The sequence below is a fragment of the Dermochelys coriacea genome, chromosome 9 (assembly GCF_009764565.3).
Source record: "Dermochelys coriacea isolate rDerCor1 chromosome 9, rDerCor1.pri.v4, whole genome shotgun sequence".
NCBI lineage: Eukaryota > Metazoa > Chordata > Testudines > Dermochelyidae > Dermochelys > Dermochelys coriacea.
Window position 1 is genome coordinate 550,224 of NC_050076.1, and position 14,978 is coordinate 565,201.

General features: G+C 39.3%; 1 protein-coding gene and 1 long non-coding RNA gene across 28 annotated transcripts in view; one reads left to right on the forward strand and one right to left on the reverse strand.

Annotated features, from left to right (window-relative positions):
- DLG1 (discs large MAGUK scaffold protein 1) overlaps positions 1-14,978 on the reverse strand; it is a 465,475-nt gene that overhangs the window by 353,801 nt on the left and 96,696 nt on the right. For 3 of the 27 annotated variants that reach the window (XM_043492527.1, XM_043492526.1, XM_043492525.1), the window contains exon 1: positions 2,645-2,850. The exons of 22 other annotated variants lie outside the window; for them this stretch is intronic. In XM_043492527.1, coding sequence (XP_043348462.1) covers positions 2,645-2,836 — 192 coding nt within the window. In that variant the 5' untranslated portion in view covers positions 2,837-2,850. Of the gene's footprint in view, positions 1-2,644; positions 2,851-14,978 lie in introns of those variants that run through there. 2 more of the 27 variants (XM_043492517.1, XM_043492524.1) reach the window with 2 other exon arrangements.
- LOC122455823 lies at positions 731-13,713 on the forward strand. Its single transcript, XR_006274313.1, has 4 exons — positions 731-1,012; positions 7,212-7,216; positions 13,294-13,297; positions 13,702-13,713. It is a non-coding gene; the product is annotated as an uncharacterized LOC122455823 (long non-coding RNA).

Here is a 14,978-nt window from a genome sequence, read left to right on the forward strand (position 1 = left end):
TTTTCCCTTTTTAACATTTCACAAAATTCACAAATTAGGATTTCCGAATTACATTACTTCTGTTTTTCCACCGAATGCATCCGATGAAGTGAGCTGTAGCTCACGAAGGCTTATGCTCAAATAAATTTGTTAGTCTCTAAGGTGCCACAAGTACTCCTTTTCTTTATTACTTCTGCATTATCTGTGCATCAGTCACTTCAATAAACAGTCACTGAATTTAAGATTTGGGATTTGCATGGCTGCAATACAAAGGACATAAGTGCTGCATTAGTAGTAGTAATAATCTGTGCCTTTAAAAAGGAATAAAAAGACTGATATTTAAGACAATTTGAGAACTATAATAAATGTGGAACTGCTTAGGAGTTTTATTACACTGAAAGAAAATATTCTCTTATTTTTCTGTCAGATGCATTTCAGTTTAAATGAATATTAGATATCCAAATAGCTTCACTAAAATCATTAAAGTTCTATGATTACATTCTAAATCTGACCTTTTAAAAAAAGCCTCCTAGTTGTTCCTATTTCTGCATAGGTTCAAAGGATTAGTACTGGCAGCAACATCACTACAGGCTCCCCACAGCAAGGTCCTACAATGTTCTCTATAAAATTGCTTAAAAATACTTTTTCCTATTGTTCCACCAGGGGGCAACCATGACCCTCAACTGGTATTTAGAAACCTTGAAACTGCAAATGATCATAGCTTCCATTTCCTCAACATATAGCAAGGCCAAGAATCAATCCAGAGCCTATGATACACATATTATACCTCTTCTACAAACAGACACCATACCAGATACAATTTATTAAAGTTAAGGCTAATATAATTTGTCTATTCATCATCATCATCATGTTCCCACTACATCTCTGGCGATTAGGGCAGCGAGGAAGTTCCTCCACTCTTGTCTGTTTTTGGCAAGTCTTTCAGTGGTTCCCCAGCTGTGCCCCAGGTTTTTCAGCTCAGCTTCCACAGCTCTTCGCCATGTTGTTTTCAGGCGGCCTCATTTTCACTTGCGTTAGGGCACACGTTAAAAAAAAAAAAAGCAAGGAATTTTACTATATATTCAGTCACTCCCACCAAGCCCTTTAGAGCGGAGACAAGTTTTATAAGTTTGTAAAGTGCTGTATAAATTTGTGCCACTATCAGAGATCATTAATAATAATATATTTGGACAGATGTAAAAATACAGATGCACAAATGAGAGCATGTATAGTGATAACCATCACCACTCATATCTGACAGAAAATAATGACTTTCAAAAAAAAGAGGGTAGCGTCTAGATGTTTTATTTTGCACTTAAAAGGGAAGGGTTTGTATCCACAATTTTTATATGGCAGACTTTAAGAGCATTACATATTTTAAAACATTTTAACTCTCTCCTTGGATAGCATCGTTCGTGAGTTACTACATATTACAGAACCTGCTACAATCAGAAAGGGCTTTTTGTTTGTTTTTTCATTTATTTAAAGGGACAATGGGGATTTCATTTAGTGGTGTTTATTCCAGTTTTTTTTATTTATATAAAAAAATAAAATTTTCAGACGCTCCAAAAGCATGCTGTAGAGGATTTGTTTGCAAAAAAAAAAAAAAAAGAAAGAAAGAAAGAAAAAAAACTAGCTAAAACCTTGTCTAATGGAAATGAAGGATTCAGATTTAAACATTATGTTTAGATAAGCAAATTAAAACCATTCATATAAATTTAGATTTACACCGAGAAAATTCTTTGTGCACCATTCTAGGTATGTATTTTTTCTCTAATAAGTAACAAACCCATTCCTTTTTCAACTATCCCTCAAATCATTAACAGAATACATCAACCTGATTATATATAGGCACAAAACAAGTATTTCGAAATCATAATGAATTTACCTGAAGATTGTATTACATAAAGTTAAATGTAAAATTAAAATATACTAAGTCTCAAATTGCTGTGTTTTCAAACTACCTGTTTCATGTTCTGTTAAATTATGAACTTTGGTTTCAAAAGTAACTTTTACCCACACATATTCAATCTTTTCAACAGAAGGCTTTCGATTTCTTGAGTTCTATTAATATAATGTAATATATACACTAAACTTAGTACAATAAAATAAATATTCTGGAAAACACTGAATTCAAGATATTTCATTTCATTATTAAGAAAATTATTAAAGTGTATATATTTTATTACTCTATAACCCAAACAGTTGATTTCGACCTAAAATTACTAACAGCCTGAGGCCACTGTTAAACCCAAACCTGCCACTAACATTTGTTTCTATCAGTATGATGTCAGGAGGCATTTCCAGCCCTCTATATCATGGAAGTCTCCTGTGTATTTAATTCTTTACAGCTGAAGAAAATGAAAGCCAAGTGCAATAAACGATTACATGATGATTAATGGAGAATGACGACATTTTACATGTAGCATTCAGCAAATTTAAAAGATCCTTTTGCATAGCATCTTAACAGCAAACGTATATAATTCATTACTTTCGTCAGATTAACAGAGCACTGGTAATTGACTGTAATAAATGGAATAAAATACACACCATTTAATCTGAATCTTAATGTATAATCATATTACTTTAACAACATAATGACTTAATCACTAAAATTCTATTAAAAATTAAACTCAGATTTTCAGGAAAGCCTATTTAAACCCACCTTACATCCAAACATTAAGGATATTGTGTTGTTGGTGCATGCCACTTTACAGTGGCATAGCATCGGAGAAAAGCAATCCAAGTTTTTGATGCTAGGAGACATTTTTTCAGACCTTGGGCACTTCAATCGATCCGTTATCGAGATTCCAGAAAAATGCCTCTGTAAATGTTGCTTGCTGCCTGTTTTTGACATTTAATCCAAGTCCATAATGCTGAAAGATAAGTTTTTATATAAAAACAGATTGCATTCTTCAGGAAATTTTTCTCCCTTATTAGAAATCAGTTCAGCATTTTAGGACTGCAATTGAAAAATCCTTGTGTCCATTTTCAAAACATTAGACCCCTGCTTTCTATTTAATCAGAGTGATAATATCAACATGAAGGGACAACTGTACCAAGGCCCAAAGTCTTGCTGGGATCCTCGCAGCCAGAACCAAGACTCAAATCCAGCAGGGCAGCTCCACCTGCTGCAGTGCAAGATCTGCTATCTCCTCCATAAGAACACACGCAACTTAGCAAAGCCACTATGCTGGTTGCTTAGGGGGAGGGGCACAAGATGTTGCAGCAAGGGACTCATTACATGGCCCGATAGAGATGAACCCAACACTCTTCCTGGAAGATGCTTTCACACTGCACCAGTGACCATAACAAAAATCTGATTTAAACACACATATGCATAACTATAAAGAACGGAATCTGTATGTTTGATGATGTAATATGTAATTTATATTAGCTCTTTCGGGAAAAGATACAGGCAACAATGAAAAAAATCTAGCTTCATACATACATAATGTTTAAAGATCTTAATCCTGAACAATTCCATCAAATAAAAATCAAATGAAAAATTAATATTGATCAGATATCTGTCACTATGTTAAAACAAACTATTAAAGATGGTTTACGAAAGTTTTAGTCAACTCAAAATGTCCTCCCAAATTTAGCAATACTGTTAAAGTTAAAAGATACAGCTAAGAAAATAAGTGTATTTTCCTGTAAAACACTGTGAACCAGATACTCTATAGATTTTTTATTTTTCTGGACCTAAAAAACCATGCATAATCTAGACTATGCAAACCATTCAATAAATACTAGGTTTTACACAGATATTCTACTTATTCAAGCGAGAACACATCTAAACATATTTTAAGTATTTTTTTAATTCAAAGACCACTAAAGCATTTTCCCTAAAGCTAAAGATCTTTTGCTTTGCATTTATAGTATGTCAATACTTAGCTGTTGCACATTTTAAAAAATTAATCCTTGTTGATCCGTCAGGGTCCATACTAGGACTAGAAGTATATCAGTATATTTTATATTATACATTTCAATTTACCTTTTTTTTAAAAAAATAAAAACCAGTGCAGTGGTTGTCAGAATTTCTAATGTAATGCATTAATTCATTACAAATAAATTATTTATATTAGATACAGAGAAGAATGTGTCCCCAAGGGATTAATATTGCATGATTTTTTCTGTTTTCTCCCAGCATAAGCTAATTAAGCTTTTTTTTAAAAAGACTTTCCCTTAATTACTAGTATTCCAGCCACAATGCATCTGTTTTTATACTGACAGATCACTGTTTAGGCTCCCCCAAGACCTCTTCCACTTGGCTCCCCAAGAATTCAGTTCTACTCAAATCTAGTCACTGAGATTCCTCTATCTGGCATACCGCAAAGCTACACTGAGTTGATCAGACTCAAGAATAATGGGTGTGTATAGGGCAGTGGTGGGCAATCTGCGGCCCATCAGGGGAATGGGATTGCAGGCCGTGAGACATTTTGCTGACATTGACCATCCGCAGGCACGGCCCGCCGAAGCTCCCAGTGGCCAGGGTTTGCTGTTCCTGGCCATTGGGAGCGCAGGAAGTGACGGCCAGCACGACCCTGCAGCCTGATGCTTCCCACAGCTCCCACTGTCCGGGAACGGCTGAAACGCAGCCACTGGGAGCTGCGGGGGGGCTGTGCCTGCGAATGGTCAACATCAGCAAAATGTCTTGCAGCCCACAGTCAGATCACCCTGATGGGATGCATGCAGTCCGTGGGCTGCAGGTTGCACACCACTGGTATAGGGTGTACCACACATCCAAAATTACACAGCCAACCTCTTCCTTTATATATAGTTATACATTAGATTTCATTTACTGCATACTATAACACATTTTGGGACTGGCTTGGTCACTGTATAAGAACCAATCCCTGTATAGCCCACACTGTCCTTGCCTGACTTATTCTTTACCTCATCTTACGTTCCAAGCTTATTTTATCCCATTGTTATCTTGTCCCTTGTAAATGATTCCCTGGACGTTCCCCCTTCTCGTTGCTACTACAGACATTCTGTTTCTAGCCCTGATCCTGCCTCCCAAAAAGTGAGGTCCCACCTGTGTCCAATTACTCACATCAAGCTAGGCCCACAATCTATGGCATCTAAAATAGAACACCCAAACTTTAAAAAAAAAAAAAATTGAGACTTGCACATGTCAGAATCTTTCAAAGCTTCTTCCCATGATCTCATACCCCCTCAAAACATACCTCTTCACCTAAACTCAAAATAATAACTTCACTGCCTGCTCTAACCTTTCACAATCTCCCTTTTAATTCATTCAGTTTACTTGGTAAACTCCTTGAGGGAGGGACTTTGTCTACATATTGTAAAATGGCAAGCACACTTCTTACACTAAAAGTGAATAATAAAATTTCATAACATCATGAAGTTACAATGGAAACCCACTTTGAAATAAAAAAATAAAATACACAAACTGATGAAACTAAAATAAAAAGGCCAAATATTCTGGAGAATAAATAGCATCACCAACCACCTAATAGATATAGCACCAGTAATAACACACAAATGAAGCCTCTGCTTCTGAAGACAATCCCTTTTCCAGTAAGACAGACAAAGATTATAAATGTCAGCATCCCTATACTTGGAAGCTTGGATTTTATTTTAAAAACTTTCCCCTAGTACCTAATCAATATCTCCAACTTCCCTTCAAGTCTTCAGGGAAGCAGTACATGAATTTCAGATTAGGGGTAGGGGCAGGAAGAAGGGTGGGGGTGGGGGGAAAATCACACTAATAACTATACTGGAACATTATGGAGAAAGATATTCACAATAATCCACAAAACAACTCGCAAAGCTATTAAATGATCACTCTATTCCCTGTTTAGCTACATTCTCACTATTTCATGGAATTTTTCTACATGTACATCCAAGCCCAAGGACAAGCCAGAAGCGCACTAAAGAGCCCAGTCAATTTTAATAATTTTAAAACCTCTGCTCCTCCTTCAGCAGGTCAGAATCACAGTATGCCATTTGTAGTCAGGGGATAGCAAGGCTGGCAGAGCAAATTCAATGCACATCACTCCAAAACAAATAATGGAAGACAATCCATTAGTCATGGATCACTGACTGTACACCAACAAGAAAAGGAGTACTCGTGGCACTTTAGAGACTAAAATTTATTTGAGCATAAGCTTTCGTGAGCGACAGCTCACTTCATCGGATGCATTCAGTCTTCAGGTGAGCTATTACCACCAGGAGAGCGGGAGAGGGAGAGGGACAGGACCTTTTGTAGTGCTATGCACATGGGTCAAACTGGAGAGTCTCTACGAATAAGAACAAATGGACACAAATCAGACGTCAAGATTTATAACATTCAAAAACCAGTTGGAGAACACTTCAATCAATCTGGTCACTCGATTACAGACCTAAAAGTGGCAATTCTTCAACAAAAAAAACTTCAAAAACAGACTCCAATAAGAGACTGCTGAATTGGAATTAATTTGCAAACTGGATACAATTAACTTAGGCTTGAACAGAGACTGGGAGCGGATGAGTCATTACACAAAGTAAAACTATTTCCCCATGTTTATCCCCCCAACCCCCCCAATGTTCCTCAGACGTTCTCGTCAACTGCTGGAAATGGCCCACCTTGATTATCACTACAAAAATCCCCATTTAGTGGGGATAAATCCATTTATCCCCATCCCCACTCCCTTGCTGGTAATAGCTCACCTTAAGTGATCACTCTGGTTACAGTGTGAATGTAACAACCATTGTTTCATGTTCTCTATGTATATAAATCTCCCCACTGTATTTTCCACCGAATGCATCCGATGAAGTGAGCTGTAGCTCACGTAAGCTTATGCTCAAATAAATGTGTTAGTCTATAAGGTGCCACAAGTACTCTTTTTCTTTTTGCGAATACAGACTAACATGGCTGATACTCTGAAATCTGTACATCAACAGTGCAAGGAAGTCTCTGTCCCATAAATAAACCCTTTTCCAATCAAGGACACAAAGCAACAAGCAATCTTACTTCCATACCCCTAATGAAGTAACTCTTGGTAAAAAGAAAAAAAGTCATATTATATATAAATGACCATTTCATGAAAACAAATAGGGTGAAAACAAAGCCAAATGTGGTTCTGAGTGTTGCAGAAATAGCTCTCCAAGATGCAGAGAGCATAAACTCAACTGTGCTATGGGCACAGCAGAATCAATAAAAAGGAAGATATGGTGTACACAACTACAAAGGATTCTATCAGTAAGATATAATGAACAGAAAGCTTCAGTAACTTCAGGCAATTACATCTACATGGTTGATGAAGGCTACATACAGACTCCAAATAACTTAGCCATACATCTGCAGCTGTAACCAGAACCTTATATTTCTGTATATTACTACTAATTCTTATAAAACAAAAATAGAGACAGTTCAGAACTTTTAAGGAAGTATCTTTCAGTGCACACATAAAAATTTAATATAATTGATCTTACACCACACTAATATAACCCCATTCAATTTAATGAAGCAGTGCGAAACTTTACAGAGCCAAATCATGGGATTGAGGTTGATGGTGCAAGCTGCTACTTTTTTCAATCAAAAATGTGTTGTATTGGTTGAGGCTTTTTGTACACACCATGCAATGAATGTTATTTGCACTCATTTCAGATACTGTAAAGGCAATGCTGTAATCAATAATCTGGTTGTGTGCAGAGATGAGAGATATTCTATGCACTCTAAAACCTAGACAAAACACAAGGAGCCTGCACTGGAGCACTAAAGCTGAATAGCCTTTTTTTAATTAAAACTAAACTATCACCATATCTTAAAATAGGATTTTTATTATTTTTAAAACAGTAAAATCCTAAAAAGACTAAACTGAGAAAACATTTAAATACCATTAAGACATTAGTTCCTCAAGCTTTAAAGCTTCTTCAGTGTCAGTGAAACCATTTGAGAAATGTCTAGTTTGCAAAGTTTCAACTACATTTTACAAGAGCCCTAGCTCCCTTCAGAATGGAATGATTACAATTTATACAAAATGTTATACTTCCTGACATCATATGGAACATTCAGACAATGTTTTATAGTTATATTTATAATTTGCATACTAATGTACTAGCACTGTGGAAAGGAAGGCACAGGGCACTCTACAAGCAACTCAATCTACATCAGGTTTCAGAGTAGCAGCCGTGTCAGTCTGTATCCGCAAAAAGAAAAGGAGTACTTGTGGCACCTTAGAGACTAACAAATTTAGTTGAGCATAAGCTTTAGTGAGCATCAGTTTCAACTAGACAAGAGGCATTATTTCAAGGTCCAAATTTTAAGTGTCTTATTTATTTTTAATATAGAGTAGGTATCTGGTGGGTCAGTACTGAAAGATCTTACAGCATTTTAAGGAGCAGTGTCCACAGAATTCTTAAGATTATTAAAATAGCCATGGGACATGTAGTAATAAACTGAATTCTTGAGTGTTCTTTACTACCATAAGCCACAAGAACAAACTGGCATTCACAGTAAACATACCATATGACATAGAGATAGTCTAAAAGAACTACCTATCTCCCTGCAGAGGTCTTTTCCATGTTTCATTTTAACATACAAAGTCAAAATACAAAGTTACTTGTCAGGAAAAAGCAGCAAAAGAGGTCAAAAGAAACAGGCTTTAAAGCTTTCAGAAAAAACCTGCATATATTTAATCAAAAAGATACCAAAACTGACAAGTGTTCTGCTTATGACTGCATACATAAAATAAACTGCTTTTATTCCATATGTTTACTTAGCAGTAATTTGCATCCTACCTTAATAGGCAACAAAAATGATTCCCACTGCCCAACTAAAAACACAAACATTTAGGTGTTTAATTAGTGAGCAGGCTTTATTTATTACAAACATTCTTACGACAGGCAGAAATAAATGGCTTCATCTTTCTTAGTTCTCTCTTTCAGGCACCCCAAAACTCCATCATTAAGTTTTTATCATCATTTTGGGAAGTATTCATTGAGGACTATTAGCTTCAAAAGAAATGGTTGTCTTTAGCCTTCTAGGCCAACTAATTTTTGTATATTTAAATTAGGAAGTCATGTAGATTTACATTTAAAGAAGGAAGAGGGGAGAAAATGTCAGTGGAAACAAGAAAATATATGTTATTTTTAGTTACATAAAAATAGTATATAAAAGTCTCTTAATAAGGAAAACCATTCCTTTTTGATCCTAATTTCAATTACTTCAACTAGATTCTACAGTATGGATGTTTGCAATGACCAGACCTAGATGTGCCCACACTGAAGGAAAGTATTATATATTTACATTTAAGATTAGATTTGTTCTAAAGGATGCAATATTGTTCTTCCATACCACCAATTACTCTGAAACTTTGCAATTATTATTTTTATTTGTATAGCATTTCATACACTTTAAAAAGGAAAAACACTTTGTTTTAGATCCTTTTCTAGCACAACCTCACTTTGACTACCATAATGGATCTTATACAATTTAAAGCATGTCACATGCAAGTATCAGTTCTTTGGCTGCAATTTAAACAGCATTTATCAACATTATGAAAAGCATATGACGTTCTATAGTTCATAGATTTTAAGGCCACTGGAAGGAACCGTTGTAATCAACGAGTCTGACCACCTGTAAAACATAGGACACAGAATTTCCACAAACTAAATCCATTTGATCTGGAGCATATCTTTTTTTCTGAGAAATCCAATCATTATTTTACATTTGCCAGTAATGATGAATCCATCATGACTGCTGGTAAATTATTCCAATGGCTAATTACCCTCACTGTTAAAAATGCATGCCTTATTTCCATTCTGAATTTGTCTTCAACTTCCATCCACTGAATCTTGTTATACCTTTGTCTGGTAGATTAAAAGAGCCCATTATTAAATATCTGTTCTCCATGTAAATACTTACAGACTGTGAACAAGTCACTCCTTAACCTTCTCTTTATTAAGATGACAAGACTGAGCTCCTTGAGTCTATCACTATAACGGAAAATTTCTTACCAATAAATTTCCTTTCTGGTAAAGGCATCTTCCACAAGTCTAGACTTCTGGACTGATCCCCCCCTCTCTGCAGCTTCCCAGAGACAAATCACTGTTTTGGCTCCACATACTCTGACCACGCCCCCTCTGCTCCTACTTGCCACTAGACAAGTTATTCCCAAGCTATAAAACTTGCATAACATCATTAACAAAAAAATATTCCAGACAGAATAATTATGTACATTAGACCACAGACAAATGGTCCTACAGTAATGGGTGCACTTAATATCTGACCCTTGGCTCATGAGTCATCTAGCATGCGTAGAAGTGTGGGAGATGCCTCTAGCAGAAAGGAAATTATTGGTAAGAAAGTTTGTTCTGAAACCCAGCATCTTCCACAGTTCTGGAGGTCTGGGAAGTAATCAGATCTAGGGAGGGATATGAAAACAGGAGTTCAGTAGATGAAAAGTACCCCTCATTTTAAAAAAGCAGGGCATGGTCTGGGTGAAGGGGTGCGGGGTTTGGATGCAGAGGCTCAGGAGGGGTCCGGAGGCAGCGAGTTGGTAGGAGGTCCGGCTCGGTGGGAGGCTCCAGGTGCAGGGGGTGAGGCTTGGCGTAGTGGGGGTTCAGGTGCAGGGGGCTCAGCAGAGGTCTTGGTATAGGGGTGTTCAGATGCACAGGGGTTGGCTGGATGGAGGAGCAGCTCCCTGTACAGTAACTGCTCTGCCCTTGGCTGAGGAGCTGAGGGGAAGAGTGTGTGTGTAGCCAGGGGAGGTTTCTGGGGTAGGTATGACATAGCCATAGCCACTCCTTACAAAGGAAGAGGAAGTCCCTTTCCCTTACTCCCACCCCCATCCCAACTTGGACTAGCAGCTATGCCCAGCCAGTGTAGGAGCAACTGGACAGGGCTCTCCCAACTTCATCCCCTGCATGATGTACCTCTCCACTGGCTGCTCCGGGCACCTGAAACGATGTGCCCGTACTGCTGGGGAGGGGCATGACTGCTCTTGCGGCTTCCCATTGCTTCCCCATCAGATTTCTGTGGGGAAGCAAAGAAACATGCAGGGGACATGAATTCTGCATGTGCACGGTGGCACAGAATTCCCTCAGGAGTAACTCACTGTAAATTAACCCAGAGTTACATTTTCATACGTTCACGCTTTGAAATTGCCTGTCTTTTAATTTAAAAAAAAAGGAAAAGGAGTACTTGTGGCACCTGAGAGACTAACATTTATTTGAGCGTAAGCTTTCGCGAGCTACAGCTCACTTCATCAGATGCATTCGGTGGAAAATACAGTGGGGAGATTTATATACACACACAGAGAACATGAAACAATGGGTTTTATACAAGCTGTAAGGAGAGTGATCACTTAAGATGAGCTATTACCAGCAGGAAGGAGTGGGGGAAGGAGGAAAACCTTTTGTGGTGATAATCAAGGTGGGCCATTTCCAGCAGTTAACAAGAACTGAGGAACAGTGGGGGGTGGGGTGAGGGGAGAAATAACATGGGGAAAAGGTTTACTTTGTGTAATGACTCATCCACTCCCAGTCTCTATTCAAGCCTAAGTTAATTGTATCCAGTTTGCAAATTAATTCCAATTCAGCAGTCTCTCACTGGAGTCTGTTTTTGAAGTTTTTTTCTTGTTTTTTTGTTGCCACTCTCAGGTCTGTAATCGTGTGACCGGAGAGACTGAAGTGTTCTCCAACTGGTTTTTGAATGTTATAATTCTTGACGTCTGATTTGTGTCCATTTATTCTTTTATGTAGAGACTGTCCAGTTTGACCAATGTACCTGGCAGAGGGGCATTGCTGGCACATGATGGTATATATCACATTGGTAGATGTGCAGGTGAACGAGCCTCTGATAGCGTGGCTGATGTTTAAGCCGATGATTAAGGCCCTATGATGGTGTCCCCTGAATGGTGGTGTCCTCTGACTTCCTGAGGAAACTACAATCCATCAGTGATCCTAAAAACACCATCCTAGCCACTATGGATGTAGAAGCCCTCTACACCAACATTCCACACAAAGATGGACTACAAGCCATCAGGAACAGTATCCCCGATAATGTCACAGCTAACCTAGGTTTCAGAGTAGCAGCCGTGTTAGTCTGTATTCGCAAAAAGAAAAGGAGTACGTGTGGCACCTTAGAGACTAACAAATTTATTAGAGCATAAGCTTTCGTGAGCTACAGCTCACTTCATCGGATGCATTTGGTGGAAAAAGCAGAGGAGAGATTTATATACACACACACACAGAGAACATGAAACAATGGGTTTATCATACACACTGTAAGGAGAGTGATCACTTAAGATGAGCCATCACCAGCAGCAGGGGGGGGAAGGAGGAAAACCTTTCATGGTGACAAGCAGGTAGGCTAATTCCAGCAGTTAACAAGAATATCAGAGGAACAGTGGGGGGTGGGGTGGGAGGGAGAAATACCATGGGGAAATAGTTTTACTTTGTGTAATGACTCATCCATTCCCAGTCTCTATTCAAGCCTAAGTTAATTGTATCCAGTTTGCAAATTAATTCCAATTCAGCAGTCTCTCGTTGGAGTCTGTTTTTGAAGCTTTTTTGTTGAAGTATAGCCACTCTTAGGTCTGTGATCGAGTGACCAGAGAGATTGAAGTGTTCTCCAACTGGTTTTTGAATGTTATAATTCTTGACGTCTGATTTGTGTCCATTCATTCTTTTACGTAGAGACTGTCCAGTTTGGCCAATGTACATGGCAGAGGGGCATTGCTGGCACATGATGGCATATATCACATTGGTAGATGCGCAGGTGAACGAGCCTCTGATGGTGTGGCTGATGTGATTAGGCCCTATGATGGTATCCCCTGAATAGATATGTGGACAGAGTTGGCAACGGGCTTTGTTGCAAGGATAGGTTCCTGGGTTAGTGGTTCTGTTGTGTGGTGTGTGGTTGCTGGTGAGTATTTGCTTCAGATTGGGGGGCTGTCTGTAAGCAAGGACTGGTCTGTCTCCCAAGATCTGAGAGAGCGATGGCTCGTCCTTCAGGATAGGTTGTAGATCCTTGATGATGCGTTGGAGGGGTTTTAGTTGGGGGCTGAAGGTGATGGCTAGTGGCGTTCTGTTGTTTTCTTTGTTGGGCCTGTCCTGTAGTAGGTGACTTCTGGGTACTCTTCTGGCTCTGTCAATCTGTTTCTTCACTTCAGCAGGTGGGTACTGTAGTTGTAGGAATGCATGATAGAGATCTTGTAGGTGTTTGTCTCTGTCTGAGGGGTTGGAGCAAATGCGGTTATATCGTAGCGCTTGGCTGTAGACAATGGATCGAGTGGTATGATCTGGATGAAAGCTAGAGGCATGTAGGTAGGAATATCGGTCAGTAGGTTTCCGATATAGGGTGGTGTTTATGTGACCATCGCTTATTAGCACCGTAGTGTCCAGGAAGTGGATCTCTTGTGTGGACTGGTCCAGGCTGAGGTTGATGGTGGGATGGAAATTGTTGAAATCATGGTGGAATGCCTCAAGAGCTTCTTTTCCATGGGTCCAGATGATGAAGATGTCATCAATGTAGCGCAAGTAGAGTAGGGGCATTAGGGAACGAGAGCTGAGGAAGCGTTGTTCTAAGTCAGCCATAAAAATGTTGGCATACTGTGGGGCCATGCGGGTACCCATCGCAGTGCCGCTGATTTGAAGGTATACATTGTCACCAAATGTGAAATAGTTATGGGTCAGGACAAAGTCACAAAGTTCTGCCACCAGGTTAGCCGTGACAGTATCGGGGATACTGTTCCTGACGGCTTGTAGTCCATCTTTGTGTGGAATGTTGGTGTAGAGGGCTTCTACATCCATAGTGGCTAGGATGGTGTTTTTAGGAAGATCACCAATGGACTGTAGTTTCCTCAGGAAATCGGTGGTGTCTCGAAGATAGCTGGGAGTGCTGGTAACGAAGGGCCTGAGGAGGGAGTCTACATAGCCAGACTATCATAACCAGACCTATCATGCATTCCTACAACTACAGTACCCACCTGCTGAAGTGAAGAAACAGATTGACAGAGCCAGAAGAGTACCCAGAAGTCACCTACTACAGGACAGGCCCAACAAAGAAAACAACAGAACGCCACTAGCCATCACCTTCAGCCCCCAACTAAAACCCCTCCAACGCATCATCAAGGATCTACAACCTATCCTGAAGGACGAGCCATCGCTCTCTCAGATCTTGGGAGACAGACCAGTCCTTGCTTACAGACAGCCCCCCAATCTGAAGCAAATACTCACCAGCAACCACACACCACACAACAGAACCACTAACCCAGGAACCTATCCTTGCAACAAAGCCCGTTGCCAACTCTGTCCACATATCTATTCAGGGGATACCATCATAGGGCCTAATCACATCAGCCACACCATCAGAGGCTCGTTCACCTGCGCATCTACCAATGTGATATATGCCATCATGTGCCAGCAATGCCCCTCTGCCATGTACATTGGCCAAACTGGACAGTCTCTACGTAAAAGAATGAATGGACACAAATCAGACGTCAAGAATTATAACATTCAAAAACCAGTTGGAGAACACTTCAATCTCTCTGGTCACTCGATCACAGACCTAAGAGTGGCTATACTTCAACAAAAAAGCTTCAAAAACAGACTCCAACGAGAGACTGCTGAATTGGAATTAATTTGCAAACTGGATACAATTAACTTAGGCTTGAATAGAGACTGGGAATGGATGAGTCATTACACAAAGTAAAACTATTTCCCCATGGTATTTCTCCCTCCCACCCCACCCCCCACTGTTCCTCTGATATTCTTGTTAACTGCTGGAATTAGCCTACCTGCTTGTCACCATGAAAGGTTTTCCTCCTTCCCCCCCCTGCTGCTGGTGATGGCTCATCTTAAGTGATCACTCTCCTTACAGTGTGTATGATAAACCCATTGTTTCATGTTCTCTGTGTGTGTGTGTATATAAATCTCTCCTCTGCTTTTTCCACCAAATGCATCCGATGAAGTGAGCTGTAGCTCACGAAAGCTTATGCTCTAATAAATTTGTTAGTCTCTAAGGTGCCACACGTACTCCTTTT